The sequence below is a fragment of the Netta rufina genome (assembly GCF_964035555.1).
Source record: "Netta rufina genome assembly, chromosome: 22".
NCBI lineage: Eukaryota > Metazoa > Chordata > Aves > Anseriformes > Anatidae > Netta > Netta rufina.
Window position 1 is genome coordinate 3,753,918 of NC_140146.1, and position 15,686 is coordinate 3,769,603.

General features: G+C 38.2%; 1 protein-coding gene across 1 annotated transcript; it reads right to left on the reverse strand.

Annotated features, from left to right (window-relative positions):
* Positions 1-1,248: 1,248 nt before the first annotated feature.
* LOC311217746 (arylacetamide deacetylase-like 4) lies at positions 1,249-8,520 on the reverse strand (the record flags this gene model as incomplete). Its single annotated transcript, XM_084300014.1, has 4 exons — positions 1,249-2,026; positions 3,088-3,151; positions 3,938-4,154; positions 8,365-8,520. 4 exons carry the CDS (start codon positions 8,518-8,520, stop codon positions 1,249-1,251), a joined length of 1,215 nt encoding a protein of 404 aa, XP_084156140.1.
* Between the last annotated feature and the right edge of the window lie 7,166 nt (positions 8,521-15,686).

Here is a 15,686-nt window from a genome sequence, read left to right on the forward strand (position 1 = left end):
ATTATACTAGAAAATGTAAATCATCAATATTTGGGTTACTATAGTTTATTTACCTGTCAGCTACTCTTTTTCTTTGAAAGCTGTAGGTTTATTAGCCTCCTTTCCCAAGGCAATAAACTTTGTGACATGTTATACCCCATGTGATTTTCTCTTTTACTTTGCATGTTAAGATCTGAACTCTTTAACTGGCTGCCACTAAGTACTGGAGTAGTGTCTCATGATTAGACATCAGTGCTCAAGTTCTATATTCAACTCAAAAATGTTTGGTTGCGTTTTCTGTGATTTCTTGTTCTGGTATCAAGAAGGTATCATTATTTTATGAATTAGAGGAGAAAGAAGTGGTGAGTCTGGCTCCATCTTCTTTGCACTCTCCCTTCAGATATTTATAGACATTGGAAAGATCCCTCTGAGCTTCCTTTACTCCAGGCTTAACAGTCCCAGCTCTCTCACAGGAGAGGTGCTCCAGTCCCTGGCTCATTGTGGTGGCTCCGCATTGGATTCTTTCCAGTATGTCTAGGTCTCTCTCATACTGGGGGTCCCAGAACAGGAGTAAGGTTGCAGGGTTGAAACTTCTTTCTTTTATGTCTATACTCAAATCTATTCTGCGACATTCACCTCTCTTCAAGGCTGTCTCAATCTCAGCTTTTATAAGATAAATATCTCAATAAATCATGGACCATGGTTGCTATATATCACAGTTTATATATTATTATTTGGACTTTATTAAGCCAAGCTTCAGGGGAAGGTTTAGGTTGGATATTAGGAGAAATTTCTTTCCTGAAAGGATTGTGCAGCATTGGAATGGCATGCCAAGAGTCACCATCCCTGGACATCTTCAAGAAATGTGTAGATTTAGAACTTAGTAACATGGTTTAGTGGTAGAACTTAGTACTAGGTTAAAGGTTGGACTAGATGAGTGTAGAGGTCTTTTCCAACCTGAATGATTCTGTTAATCTGTGATGCATTGTGAAACACTTGCCATGGGGGGGCAGATCTTTTATGGGTACAACAGAAAACTTTGAAGGAGATGGTAGAAGAAAGGAAAATTCATCTGATTTTGCGTACCGTAAGTAAAAATGAAGAGAAAGCCATCACAAAATCAATTTCTTGGATAAAAAAGACGATAAATCAAATGCCGAAATTTCAAGAGATGGTTTAAGAAAAGGAAAATGAAGGTGTTTCTGAAAAATCTTTGCAAGCAGTGAGCAATAGGAATCAGGAAAGGGAATGAAAGAATCAGGTTGAGTTTTACATCAACCTTAGAAATTTTGTTATCTTTTCCAGGCCTTTGAGGCCAGATCGGAATGATGCTATCTTACCATAAACTGCTAAGAATATTGTTCCATGGAATCCCTCTTGCAGATGGCACAAGGTCACTTTTACACCCTGATCCTCTAATCGTTTCTTGTACAGCAGTCCATCATCTCTAAGTACATCGTATTCGCAGGTCAGAATGAAAGTCTCAGGAAGCTGAGCAATAACGCTGTCTTCAGATAGCAGTGGTGAAAAAACAGGCTCAAGAATAGTCTTGGCCAATTTATAGATTTCTTCTGAGAATGGTTGTTCTGTAGTTGGTGTATAGCCTCTTGTTTTAAACTCGTGAGGGATGTTATCAGGACTCAGCCATTTCTGATACTTCAGTCTCAATTCTTCTGAAACATGACAACCTTGAAGCACATTGTTTACGGCAGACGAGTCTGCGTTGAGATACTTCAAACCAAGAGAGATGGTTCGTTCCTTTAACAAAATGGGAATGCCCTCATTCTGCTGATAGGAAGGCAAATTAAAGTTTACACCCTGGAGAAAAGGATATATAAGGATTTGTGCTCTCAGCTTTGGGACATCTTTTCTGTTTACAAGTGCTTGGGCAACAGCAGCAGTGAGTGTACCTCCACTACTGTCTCCACAGACAATAATGCGAGAAGGGTCTACTCCATAATCTTGTGCTGTCCTCATAAAGTGTATGGTGGCAGTGAGACAGTCCTCAAATTGGGTTGGATATGGGTACTCAGGAGCTAAGCGATACCTAAATAGGAATGAAAGTGTTTTAACATAGTCATATCTAACAAATGGTCCCCTTGTTGTCCTTAACATTCGTGCTTTCATATACTTCATGCTGAAGATAGGACAACTTTCTGAGATTATAATTACACCAACAGAATTGCTAATAATTACTGCTTATGCTGTTTTATTGCTACGATTGTTAATGTTTGAGGGGGGTCAGTGCATTCTTCTATCTTTGCAAAATATGTATTTAATTGCCTAGCAGGCGACTCAGGGGACTGAGGGCACACACTGAGTTTCTGTACAATTAGATGGCAAGGCACATATGTGTGAATTCATCTGTCAGCAATTCTACTTCTCCAGATTTCCAAAATTTGGAAAAAAAAAATCCAAACACATGGTTAGAGAATGTAAGTGTAGAAAATGGATAACGAAAATACAAAAAGGTTTCAGCATTTTTCTATAAGCTGAATTTTGTATAAACAGAATCAGTAAGAGATGATGATTCTTCAAGTGTTTGGGGCTGTAAATAGTGATTAGTGCAATTTTAATTAAATTCCAAGACAACAACTGTTTTCATGAATTTTTAAAATTTGGTTATTTTAAAAATGTATTACAGCTCTTCACAAAAAGGTTTTAAATAGTCATCTCTGGTTGGTTGCAAGTGAAATGTGGACTCTGTGCACACACATACGTAGTTTTTCAGAAGAACTACTAAAATGAGTATTTAGTGGTCTGGGCAACTGTGCTATCAACAGAGGTAGTTATTTCAAACACAATGCAGGCTTCAACTTCCAGTGCTTTGTATATGGCTTTAGGAAATAAAAACATCCTCATCTAATGGTAGCTACAAATTATAAAATTGCTATAATGGAAATTTGGAAATAAATAAGTGGGGATTAGTTGACTAGTTCTTTCTAAGGGTAATTAGCACTGGTGAAATGCATGTGATCATTAAATACAAATACTCAACGCAGATTGCTAGGAAATTGGCTTGCAGCGACTAAAGCATTAAAGAATTATAAACCTGGAAAGGAGACACGAATGGCTGTCACGTTGCGTGTTTGGATCGACTCCACTTACCCAACAGACACAACCACTGAGTTGGTTTTCCTAGCAAAGTAGCGGCATGTTCTTTCATAGGCCTCTGTAAAAACAAAACATATCAATGGAGTTGTAACTTGTTTGAAAAGTAAGTCAGATGAAAATATTCTGCGTTTTTTAATCTCTGTTTTGTGATTAAGATACACTGTAAATCTTCTATTGTTGGTATGACCTAATCTGGGCATTGCTCATAGTTTCATTGCATCTGTGGGAAGCTTCTTGCCAGTAAGAAACCTGGAATTATTACCATTCATTGTTTCATTCTCCTCACTGAAAAGTTAATAGAAAGCACCACTGCTGCTACTGCCAAAGTGGCATTGAAGATGAAAAGTCATTAAAAGAAGAAAAAGAAAAAAAAAAAAAAAAAAAAAAGCAGCCAAATCTAGCATTTGTTGTTGTTGTTTTTTAGGAGACACCATCTAATCTCTTACCCCTTTCCATTTCAAAATCCAAATTGCATTTTTTCCCTGTAAGCACTTCCATTGTAAATGCACAACAGTGTACGGACATATACACAAGCTTGCACATATATGTGAGCATGAACTGAGTTCTTGGGAAAAAAAAAAAATTATGAAATTTTCAACTTTTCTCATAAGCATGAGGGAAAAGACAATAAATGATCAGAGAAGTTCTAGATACATGATCTGTAGAAAGATCATTTAACTTGATGCCTGCTGCATATAAGTAAAATTACTCTGCTATCCTGGCATGATTTTTTTTTATTTATAATGCTTTACCTACTACCTTATCTTGTCTTTTAAGAATACAGCGTCAGATCAGTAACTGCATAGTATTTGTAGACACAACTCATATTATTTACATTACTTACGAATGCTTCCAAACCGTCCAACTCCGCCATGAAAATAAAGGATTCCTCTTCTCTGTCCACTGGTTGACATTTTTGGCTGGTATATTCTTACTTTAACCTTCTCAAATCTTAAGTCTTTGATAAAAAGATGTTTATCTTTTGGTGGCGGTATTCCATCCATTATAATCCTGAGGAAATGGACTTCTGAAGTGATACCAATTTTTTCCAGTAGTGTTGCCTGTTAATAAAGGAAGAGAAACCACAAATTAATACAAATTTCCATCTTACCTGGAGGATGAGCACAAATGCTTAAATTTCCATGGTCAGTTCAAACTTTGTCTCCTGATGGTTTTGACAATGAAGTGGCCAGTTATGATGATGTGGGTACACCTTCGTTGTAATGCAAACCCTGTGAAAATCTGTAACTCAGACGGCAGTAGATTTGAAAGGAATGGATGAATTTATCTTCTGTAACTGCCTGAGAAGAATCTTCTGCCTTGTGTCCATGCATCTCCAGAAGCAAAGCCTTCCTGTGGGCAAACCTGGCTGTAAGTCACTTTCTCGGTATCACTGTCACTGATTCGTTAATACCATCGTGCATCTCTGGCAAAAATGTTATCAGTACTATTTAGCAGAACACAGGGTTAGCTTTGGTAATAATTTCTGGATTATATTAGAAAGTTTAGATGTTGGCATGTTGTTTTTCAACTGAACTCATTCTGCAGTTGTGAAATCCTGGCTTAGATTATACCAGTAGAGGAACACTCAAGCTGTTAATAGTAGATAGAAGGTGTCAAATACTTCCCCTTACTGGTGTTTAAGTAGCCCTGTGTTTGAACAAAAGGAGACAGTAGTTAAAGCATTTTAAAATTTCTCTTTGTGTGGCTAATTCTTTGGTTTCCCAAACTCTCACTGCTTTTTAACTTGCAGAACATTCTTCTGTAGCATCTACCACAGCTGGCCTCCTGAACAAGAATAGTTTTGAACCTTAGCTCAACATTCACATAGCTCAGTGATTTGTACTTAAACATTCAAAGCTGAAGATTGGAGTCAGTCTGAGCTAGTCTACGTTGCGTCTGGATGGCTTTAAGCTGTTTTGGTTGCAGTCTGATCTAGTCTATGAAGAAAAATACGAGGCAATATCACTCATTTCCACTCTATCTGGATTAAATGTTGTAATTTTTTTCTTCTCTAATGAGTAATATAATCTGTTGTGTTGCCATTATTCATATAGATGTGTTTCAAAAACCAATTATATATACAAAGGTATATACTGAATGTATCTTAAAATCCCATAGTGAGAGTCTTGCATTTTCACCTCACATTTCACAGACCTTATGTAGTTAATAATGTGGTCCTGTTAAATATGGCAGATAGCCCATTTTGTACCGTTTGAAGAGCTGATCCCATATACAAGAAGGATCATTTTGTAGCCTAGCTTTAGTCTCATACTGGTTCCTTCTGCAGATCTCCTCTATGACGTCCATGGGAAAATAACTTTTGTTTCTTTAATTCTCCAATTCCCTCTGGTGTGTGACATTTAATTTTTGTTAAACATGTAATAGTTTCACTGGTCAATTTTTGTAGAGATTGACATTTATTTATATTTTTCTTAGTCACTTCACTGTTGGTTGTGAATATCTGCTGTGGAGTACCTGCAACAAATTGCAGTTACAAAGGACACCAGTATCATCACACACAATCTTCATAGTTATTTCTGGTAATATGCAAATGAAATTTTAATCAGGTGGTTGTGTTTTAAATTGCACAGTTCCCATGAATGTTCTACAGGAGTCAGCATAGTTTGCATTTTTGCTTTTTCTCATTCAAATCTATTCTTTAGTCAGTATGCTCCCTGCAGTACTAGGTTTTCGCTTACAGTTTCTGGAAAAAAGTCATCACTTACACGTCAGCTGCAAGACCAGGCTATGTATACTTAAAGGGGTGTTTAGAATGTATGTAGGCTAGTTATCACCAGTTTGTTACCAGAAATCCCGCTTTTTGGATCTTCATGTTCATAAAATTTGGTTAATCATAGGTGATTAGCCAAGTTGGCCAAATGTGATGTGCATTTTGGCTCTCGCAAAGAAATGCAACTGCTTAGCAGTGTAATTTGTAAACCAGTAGTTGCACAGGTTGGTTGTGGATTGTTTAAAGATTTTCAAAAATGCTAGCTGACATGACAGCTTGAAAAGAAAGCCTAATGGGTAGCATGAGACAGCCAAAGGACAGGAGTGAAGAGCTGTGACCTCCTTTGAAGCATTGTCTAGCTCGGCCTGTGCAATCAGTGCAAGCACAACAGTCTGTGTTGTTTGTCTATTTTATTATTATTATATTTATTTATTATATATATTTATTATACATTATGTTATTCTATTTATTATTATATATTATAAATACATATATATATTGTGAATGCAGTGTTGTCATTCGCAGTGAAATGCTGAAAAACTGACCCCACCGACAACAACTGGCATGGAGGTTTCCATGCACCAGGAGAAAAACTGTGTGAGGGGCAGAGGAACCCGAGTTAGATTACAAAGGAGACTCCAGATACGTGTTCAGGCAGAGGACCAGGGCCTGCAGCAACACGCACGTAGCGACTGGTGCCAGCAGGAGGGCCGTGCCGGCTGTGCTAACCATGGTGTGAGTCCTTTGTTCTCTTTACACAGGTACAGAGGCCTGCCATCTGCACCCAGTTTGTGCCAGCCCTTCTGCCTGAATCACTACTAGGATAAATTGGGTCCAGAAAGCTTACAGAGCTATTAACACAAGCATAATTTAATCAGCCCCTCGATCATTGCAGGTCTGTTTCCCAGGAAGGACAGGTTTAAAGCGCTCTGACTAGTGTTTAGCTTTACTGATCTGTCCATTTTTCTTCTTATAGACCAAATAGTAAATGAAAAAAAAACGGAAGGATGGGTAGATTTTTCTATGAAGAATTTTTATAGAATCACAGAATGGTCTGGGTTGGAAGGGACCTTAAAGATCACCTGGCTCTAACCCCCTGACACAGGCAGAGACACTTCTCACAATACCAGGTTGCAAAAAGCCTCATCCAATCTGGCCTTGAACACTTACAGGGATGGGGCATCCACAGCTCCTCAGTGCAACCTTATTAAGACATTGCTCTTTTTAGTTAAGTATATCCTTATAGGTGAATGCAAATAATTCTTCATAAAATGTATTAGGTTGCACATAGCTGCTTCAAACTGGTTTGTCTCCAGTGACTTCACATGCATCTTTTGTCTCAGCTGAACACTAGGTCTCTCCTAGTAAACTTTTGTTTTCCCTGCAGTTTTGACCTCATGGGTTGCCATCCCTTGAAAGGATTTGGCTACTTTGCCATAAGTAATCTGCCTGACAGCAGACTCAAAATTTCCTTGCATTTATACTTTGTTTTAATCATACATTAATATCCTGGTCCTTCTTCTCCTTTGAGGTACAATGTGGTACAATGCTTTTCCTTGGCCTCTCACTGGCCAGCAGAAAGGATAGGAAATGAGATTAGAAGTAAAGAACTACGTTAGTCACCAGTGAGCTTCTGAATTCTGCAGTTTGGCCTTTCACATATGAATTACGCAAAGATAAAACTTTGTCTGATGGATAAAGAGTATATGTGGAGCTCCACACATAGTATAGTGTATGTAAGAAAACTTAATTTGACTTACTATCCCATTTTATTTCATTGCTTTACTATCATAGCAGCATTCGGAGCTGGGTGAGGTGTTCTCAAGGGACATAATGAGTCACGTCCTCAGAAGCTTACTGGCTTCAAACAAAATCTTAATAAGCAGTGTAGCAAGGAAAGAGAGGAAAAACTAATAACATTAGAACATGTCATGCACAACACAAGGAAACTGAAGCTTTTTTTTTTTTTATAATTGTATAATTTAAAAGGCTGAAAGAAATCTTGATTTAGCAATCACAAAAGTGTTTTTTAAATGTGCACTAACTCAAAAAAAGGAAGTCTTATAAACATGCTGTAAGACCAGAGATCTTGAATGCGACAGCTGTCTGTCAGATGGCACAGAAGAAGAGCAATGCATTTGTAGCAGAGAGCTGAGATCACGTAGTTACTCATTCTCTAAATAAGCACTGTGTTGCACAGAGCAATGTTCCACATAGAACATGTGGTAGCTTCTCACATTTCCCGGCTCTGCATGAGGCAACAGGATTAAAAAGCTAAAACTTAAGCAATCAGAAAAAATGGGATATTGGACTGTCCACTGAATTTTATTTTTCTATATTGTTATCTTTAGTGTATAGCAAGCAATGGAGTCATCTTGCACCCAGCTGAGCTGAAGTTATCTGCAGGGGTACCGTATAAATCCAGCTGTGTATTTGCAGTATATTTAGACATTTATACTATTAAAAAAACCACCAATCTCTTATCCCTCTATCAGAAATTAAATTAAAAATTCCAGCTTTAAGCAAAGTTTACTTACCAGACCAAACCCAAAGTTCATGATATAATGAAAAAGGTAAAGCTTTTTGCGCTGACTCATTCCAGGCGGGATTTTTGCCTTGGGGTGTTCATAATAGAAAGACATTGCCACAAGAACAGCCAAAACAACCAGAAAAATTGTGAAGAGAAGTTCCATCTTGCTGTACTGTTAGGAGTCAAGTGGAAGAAGCAGCTGTGACCTCCTTCCCCCTCTGACTTTGGAAGTATTTCTGAAGGTAAAGGCACAGGTTTAGCAATTCTCTTCATATCCCATCATTCAGCTCTTAAAAATCCCAATAGGAAAATGAAAGCATGTGGCAATCAAACCATACAATTAAATAGATAGTAACAATTAGTCACAAGGGAGGCTTGCATAAGTTTTTCATATTTACAGCTTACATGTTTTGATTCTGTGCTCATCACCGTAGAACCAGTGCTTGGCGTATCTGTAGCATCAGTGTTACAAGAAGACAAAAACTTGTTATGTCTCTGCCTATTGCTTGAATACAGTCAAGCCTGGATCTTTTCTGAGTTCCCGTGGAATAGGATTTCTTAGCCATCTCCTTCAGAGCAGTTCAGTTTCTTGTTTTCTTGTGCCTCCATGCCTTTTTAAGACTTCCAGTGAAATCCAAGTTTCAGTGTTGTGAACGTCTCATCTCTCTTCACCTTTTATTTGGTGCCTGTCATATAAATTACTTGTTTGTGTATCTATACAAATACACATAAACCTCTGCTGATGTATGCATTTACCCCACCCCTGATTCTTTAGCTTAGAATGGTGTCTTTTCAAAACAAGGATAGTATTTGGTTTGGGTTTTTATATAGCACTGTTAGGATTTGGTTTTGAGAGCATTTGAATATGATTGCATTATTGCTAAAATAATAATAGTGGAACAGCTGACAACCAAGCCAAATGAAAAAAAAAATACAGCTGTTAAAAAACAGAAGCATCTCCAGTGATAATATTTAACTCTGTGAGTGTCTGACAGCGTCCTTTCTGAAGGATATAGGGGCGGTTATATAACTCCTGGTAAGAGTATTATCAGATGTGGATCTGCTCTGCTGAAGTCAACAGAGCTAGGCTGATTTTTATTAGCTTTGGATTCAAGACCTGCAGTAGAGATTGATCTCAAATTATGTATGACAGTTTTGTGTGAAGAGGTATATTATAGGTAAATGCACGTTATATGTAGCACTTAGAAAATTTGTTTCTGATAGGTCTTACAGGCAATTCCTAATTACATGAAGGTCACCTCCAGACAGATACAAGCATCATTAGGGACTCTCAGTTTTCAGGTGAGATGGTGTTAATGTATTTCCTAACATTTCTCATTCACAGAGGGCAAGTAAAATATTTATTTGGTACTCGGATTCAACCAAAGCACTGAAATACATGTATACCTTACAGGAGTTTTAAATGGTGACTAGTCTCTGTGCTTTTTGCAGGGGTGAATATCACAGTAATTTAGTACTAGAGTTTGTGAACTGTGCAACAAATAAAAAGGAAACCCATTCCCAACAGCTCCCTTTGTGGCTGTCTTGGCTCCAGCTCAAACCAGAATTGCTCTTTGGGATGCAGCTTGATAAATTGATTGATAGATTGACTGATTTTGTACACAGTCATGCAATTACATCTTTGAATGTAATATAACTGGAAGCAGCTGCAGTCTGAAGTATCAGTGGTTTGCATCTTGCTCGTTCCTCGTTCATATCTTCTTTCCAGAAAGTCAAAGCCTGTGCCAACTGTTTTCTTTGGTTATTTTGGTGGTGGTGTTTTTTTCAGCAGTCTCTTGGTTGAGCCTTAGAATACTGCAGTCTCTGTCTTCTCATGAAAGTGTTGCTTACAGATATCATTTCAGGTAGAAATATAATTGCAGCTGATGAAAACTAGACCTGAACTTGATGGTTTCAGGACTAGTAGCAAAGACTAGACATCAGCAGCCTTCTCTTTTCTGTGTATTCCGTGTGCCTTCCTCTGGAAATAACATGCTTGTATTCTTCAGCACACAAATCATTAGTTCCAAGATTTAACCTGAAACAAACAAAAATCTGTAAAACAAAGCTTTTTCAGTGCGTATGATGTCACCTTTGGGAACCGCATCTCTTTACCAGTCTGCTCAAACTGTGAAGGCAACAGGTTCTCTGGAAAGTAGCAGTACAGGTAAAATGAGTGCTTTTTTTCTTTCTTTCTTTCTTTCTTTCTTTCTTTCTTTCTTTCTTTCTTTCTTTCTTTCTTTCTTTCTTTCTTTCTTTCTTTCTTCCTTCCTTCCTTCCTTCCTTCCTTCCTTCCTTCCTTCCTTCCTTCCTTCCTTCCTTCCTTCCTTCCTTCCTTCCTTCCTTCCTTTCTCCCTTTCTTCCTTTCTTCCTTTCTTCCTTTCTTCCTTTCTTTTTTTTTCCTTCAAAAAGAGAGTACAATGGATAGGCTGACCTTGAGATGTATGTTAAAATGAAACTTAAACTCAGAGAACCCCAAAGCTTTAGAATGCACAGTGTATGACCTGCACAGGAAAAAAAGATCTCATGCTTAATTTCTGACTTCAGAAGCTGTTTAGTAGTTGTTTAGAATAAACAAGAAGGAAGTTAATTTTAGAGTGTGGAGATTCATTCTCTGAGAAGAAACTCCATGTTCTGCTTCATCTGCCCAAACTGTTTGTTCATGTTATCCAGCAACACTTTGGCAACTTTCATATCCCAAGATCCCATTCCCTGTCTCTCCCTTGCCAGAAGGTTGTTTACTTGCTTTGTACAAAATCGAATTCCTTTTTGTTTATTCTTTCATGCAGCACTTGTGTCAGCCAGCTCGGTAAGGGATATTGGTGAAAGGCACATTGCCTGTAGCCTGGAGATTGGGATGCTTTCTTGGGACCCTATCACGACTGAGGTGCATATCAGCTTTCTCACAGCTCAGAAAAGAGCATTAGGAAATAGCATTGCACAAAATGTGGTTGCAGCTCCCTTCTGTAGCATCTAATAATGAAAGTAATTATTCAGCTTTGTGTTAAATTTCATGCTGTCCCAATGACTTAGGTGTGGTCTAAGTATGCCTATCAGATTTGGCCCCTCTGGCAACCTCAGCAGTCTTCTGACACCTGTGACAGAACATTTGTTCTAAAGTTCTTACCACCTATAGATCAGCTGTTTTCAAATCTTTTTGCTGCCACTTTACCAAGAGCTGGTAACTCTTGGACTCTTATGGACACATTAAGTAGGTGCAGATATCACAGCATCCCACCAACACCCGGTCATCAATGCTAGAGCCTCCATGTAAAAACTCTTCTAGAATCTGGATATCAGCAGGAAAAGAAACAATCTAGTTGGTTCATGAAGTAAGAAATTAGTTTTCTCTGGGCACTGTATGTACATGGAGTAACATTTAACATTTTATTAGCACAAACATCAAGAATTTATAAGCTTACTTCAGTCTCAGGATGGGACTTTTCAACCTAAATAACCTTTCCAAACGTACACGTATGTTCTGTTTCTCCAGCTTCTGCCTTTTTAACCTTATTTCTCACTCCTGTAGAAGAGACCCCAGGAATTTGTCCCTGAGGCCAAAATCCCATTTTCTCCTGCCTCAGGATCTTCCTTTCATACTGATTTCCAGTGTAGGGCTAAATGCCAGTGCCTGAATCATTCTTGTCAACATTGTCAATATCTTAAGCTTTTACTCTGTTGTGTGTCTGCACATGCTAGGGGAGACTGAGCCAGCTGGAACAGACATGAAATCTTCCCTCACGTAGACTTCAGGTGGTCACAAGATCTCTCTGCCTGTTTCTAAATCACGGTGCTGCTGAGGTGACCTGCCAAGACTCGGGCACATCAGGTGCCAATGGATGCCTCTGCTCAGGTGCTGGAAGAGGGCTCCTTAGAGGAGTTGCTGCTGGACCCAAGAAGCTCCTGTTAAGTCCTGCATAGCAGGAGTGCCATCTGGTGCTGAAAAGCTGAACTTGGAAGCTGAACTCCCCCAGTCGAATCCTCACCAGCACACACTTAGTGCCATTAGCTGTAAGCTTGCATGCGAAGTACTGACAAACTCTGCTAATGGCTTGTTTTGTGCCTGCTTGTAACTATCTGTATTTCTTTGCATGCATAATTCCTTGGGGAAAAGGCATTTGTGTGCATAATTCTGTAGGCACATTGCAAGTCTGGGATTGTGCTTTAAGTACTTGACTGTAGCTCATTAAGCATGCAGGCAGTGAGAGGGACATGCTGTTAGAAAGTGCTTGAGTGAAGAGGAGATTAAAAATTATGTTGTGTCTTTCCTTAGAAAATAGGAAAATATGTAAATGAGTGATAATTTTGAAAGCTAATTCCACACTTCGAATATTATAAAGTGGTTTATATGAATATGTGTGTATGAACATATGAAATGTTTATATGAACAAGCATTCTATCTCACGAATGTGAGACACATAGCAGATCTATAATTAATTAAATCAGAGGACGGGAAATTCCATGGAGACAATTAGATCTTGCTACTTTCTAAAATTCAGAAAATATTGGAGTCATTATTTAAAAAGGAACATGCTGTTTCTGTACTTGCTGTTCTCTGCTTACCCATCTGCACTACCATAGTTATAACCCTCTATACAGATTAAAATGCATGTGTTAAAAAGAGCTAATAATACTGCAGACATTATAAAGATAAATTGATTAACTTTTGTAGTAAATTAAGACATACTGATAAAGGACCATGGCAAAACCTCAGTAGTAGATCAGTGCAGAATTTGGAGAGTGGGCCATAAATGATGCCTAAGTCCAGACATTGAATAATGAAAAGAAAATTGGTATGGATTGCTGAACTGGCTAGGAGTAGAACATTCAGGGCAATGAATGAGATGTATGTAAAATGTATGTGATCATCTCATAACATGTTATATACAAGGTGGAATTGAATTGTATGGACATCCTTAGTTCTGTACTGGCAGAGTTCTGCAGAGTGTTCAAAAGGACAACAAAAGCAACATGATGACCAAGCAGAGAAGTATATTTCCAAATGGGGAGGGCTACATGGGGAATGCCTTTCAGTCTTCTGTCCCTGAAACGCCTCTGCTCTGCTGGTCACCAGTATGGCATGGGGAAAGAGGCTGTCTTTCAGGGAGCCCATCATTTAGGTACAAGAAGAGTGAAATAGTTTACAGAAGATTTTTCTCAGTACAGTCACAGCTTGGAAGGTGGGGAAGTGGCAGAGGAAGAATTTTGGAGTACTATATATAAGCATATTTGGGTGGTTTTGCCAAGAGCCACAAAGATGTTTATGCGATATTTACCAGTGGCAAATTATCTATCTATCTATCTATCTGTCTATCTATCTACCTATCTATCTATCTATTGCAAAAGTTAATTATCAGTTGTGCAGTGGTTTCAAAATACTAGGTGGATGAAGAGGATTAAGAACGTTACGGGGTAGTGCAATAGGCTGAGCTTGTTGTTAGTCAATTCATTTGTTTGAAAACTTTGGGAGAGATGCACATGCATAGTATTGTCAAGGCCTTTGGACTTTTGCTCAGTTCAGTTACAAAATCCTCTCCCATCAGACAGGAGGGACTTCGATTCCAGAAATTTTAAAACGCACCTATGGGAATCATCAAAAGAACAGGTACTGAAGATGCAGTTTGTGTAATAAGCTGATCCTGAATAAAGATAAGTCTGATGACTCACAGGTTTGACTGAAGTTCATGAAGACATACCCAAACTGACTTTAAGTGAGCCTACTCATGTGCAGATAACAAAATTGCTGTGGCAGAACAGAATTTGACATGGATTAACTGCTCAAATACTATCCAGCTTTTCACATCTGCTTTAGAGCAGTTATTGACTCACTGCTGCTCTTGCTCATGCTACCAACATGTAAGCTGGTAAGCCAGCTTTCTTCCTGAGGTCAGAAACCAAAATGAATTGCCAATTTCATATCAGGTTGTATCACCAAAACAAATCCTGTAAACCTCAGTCAGTGGAACATTGTGTGCTTTATCATGTTATTTACTCCTGGAAGAATTTCTTTGCTCCAATAGTAAATTACTAGTACGTGAAATGGGAAAAATGAAACTAAATTTCTCTGGTGTCAACACAGCATGGAGAAACACCATTTCATTTTGCTGAGGGAATGGAGAACAAGAATTCACAAGTTAAATACTGGTTGCTCCAGAGATTTGTAACTGCTAACATGTCACCACATTTAATTAATATGGTGAAGAATTTAACCCTACATTTTCTTCCTACTCAGAGTTCAGCTGGCAGAAAATGAAGATAACATACTAACCTCTTTCCACACTTGCATATATGTTTTACAGCTATTACAAGCGCAAGGTGATTGCATAACGATGATGAAATATTTTGTAGTTCTTAGGCATTGCAAGGCCAGCTGTTTTGACATGCAGTTATTCAGGCACCTGCCTTTACAAATGTGGGTCTGTCTTAATGTAACTACTGACCTGTGATTTTTTTTTCTAATGCGTTTTGAACCTTAACAGAAACAGTTCAAGCAGCTTTGGTGCTGTTTTTATATTTTTCTCCAAATTCTCAGTAAATAAGTTGATTGTTTGTTACAAAATGGCAAAAAGCTCTGGGTGTCTCTGTCTTCCCTGAATACAACCAAGTGCCTCTCAGAAAGGAACTTTACAGAAAATGGTTTAGAGGACATTCAGTTTTGCTTGTGAGGTTTTCCCTTACTTCTGTGTTGCCAGTCTCAGATACTTACAGGTAACAGTTTCATTTCTGCAGCTCTCATTTCCATACATCCCCTCCGTGCCACCTATTTCACTTTAAAATCAGATTTGTAAGTAGAACCCAATTACCCACTTCAGATTTTACAACCAAGCCCAAACCGATGGTTTGCCTACGTACATAGACTGATGATTACTGCTCATCTCAGGAACAGTGAAACTGCCTTTACTCTCCAGAAGCTTTGGGGGAACACTTTATATCTGTGCTCTCATACTGATTTTGTGTGTGTTATGCGGATATGTGTGTGCATATTTATGATTATTCATATACTGCAGGCTGTAAAATGTATTTTGCTATATAAACGGTGAGGTTTTATTCTTTGACATAAGAAAACAAAAATTCTTACAACAGAATAAGAGAACATCAAAACAAGGATACCAATTAAAGGGTTAATAATAAAAAAAGGAAGGTGAAAGATGCATGTTCCCAGGTTTCATGTTGCCAAATAATAGCAACTGAAAGTCAGAATTCAGCAGACCATGCTATCATAACTTAGTATTTCTTGATGAGATTCTAATTTCTTGCCTAGATATCCAATAGCTACAAAGTGGTTAACGCTCAGTCTGCACACTAGGTCACTGTCTTCCAGAAGACATT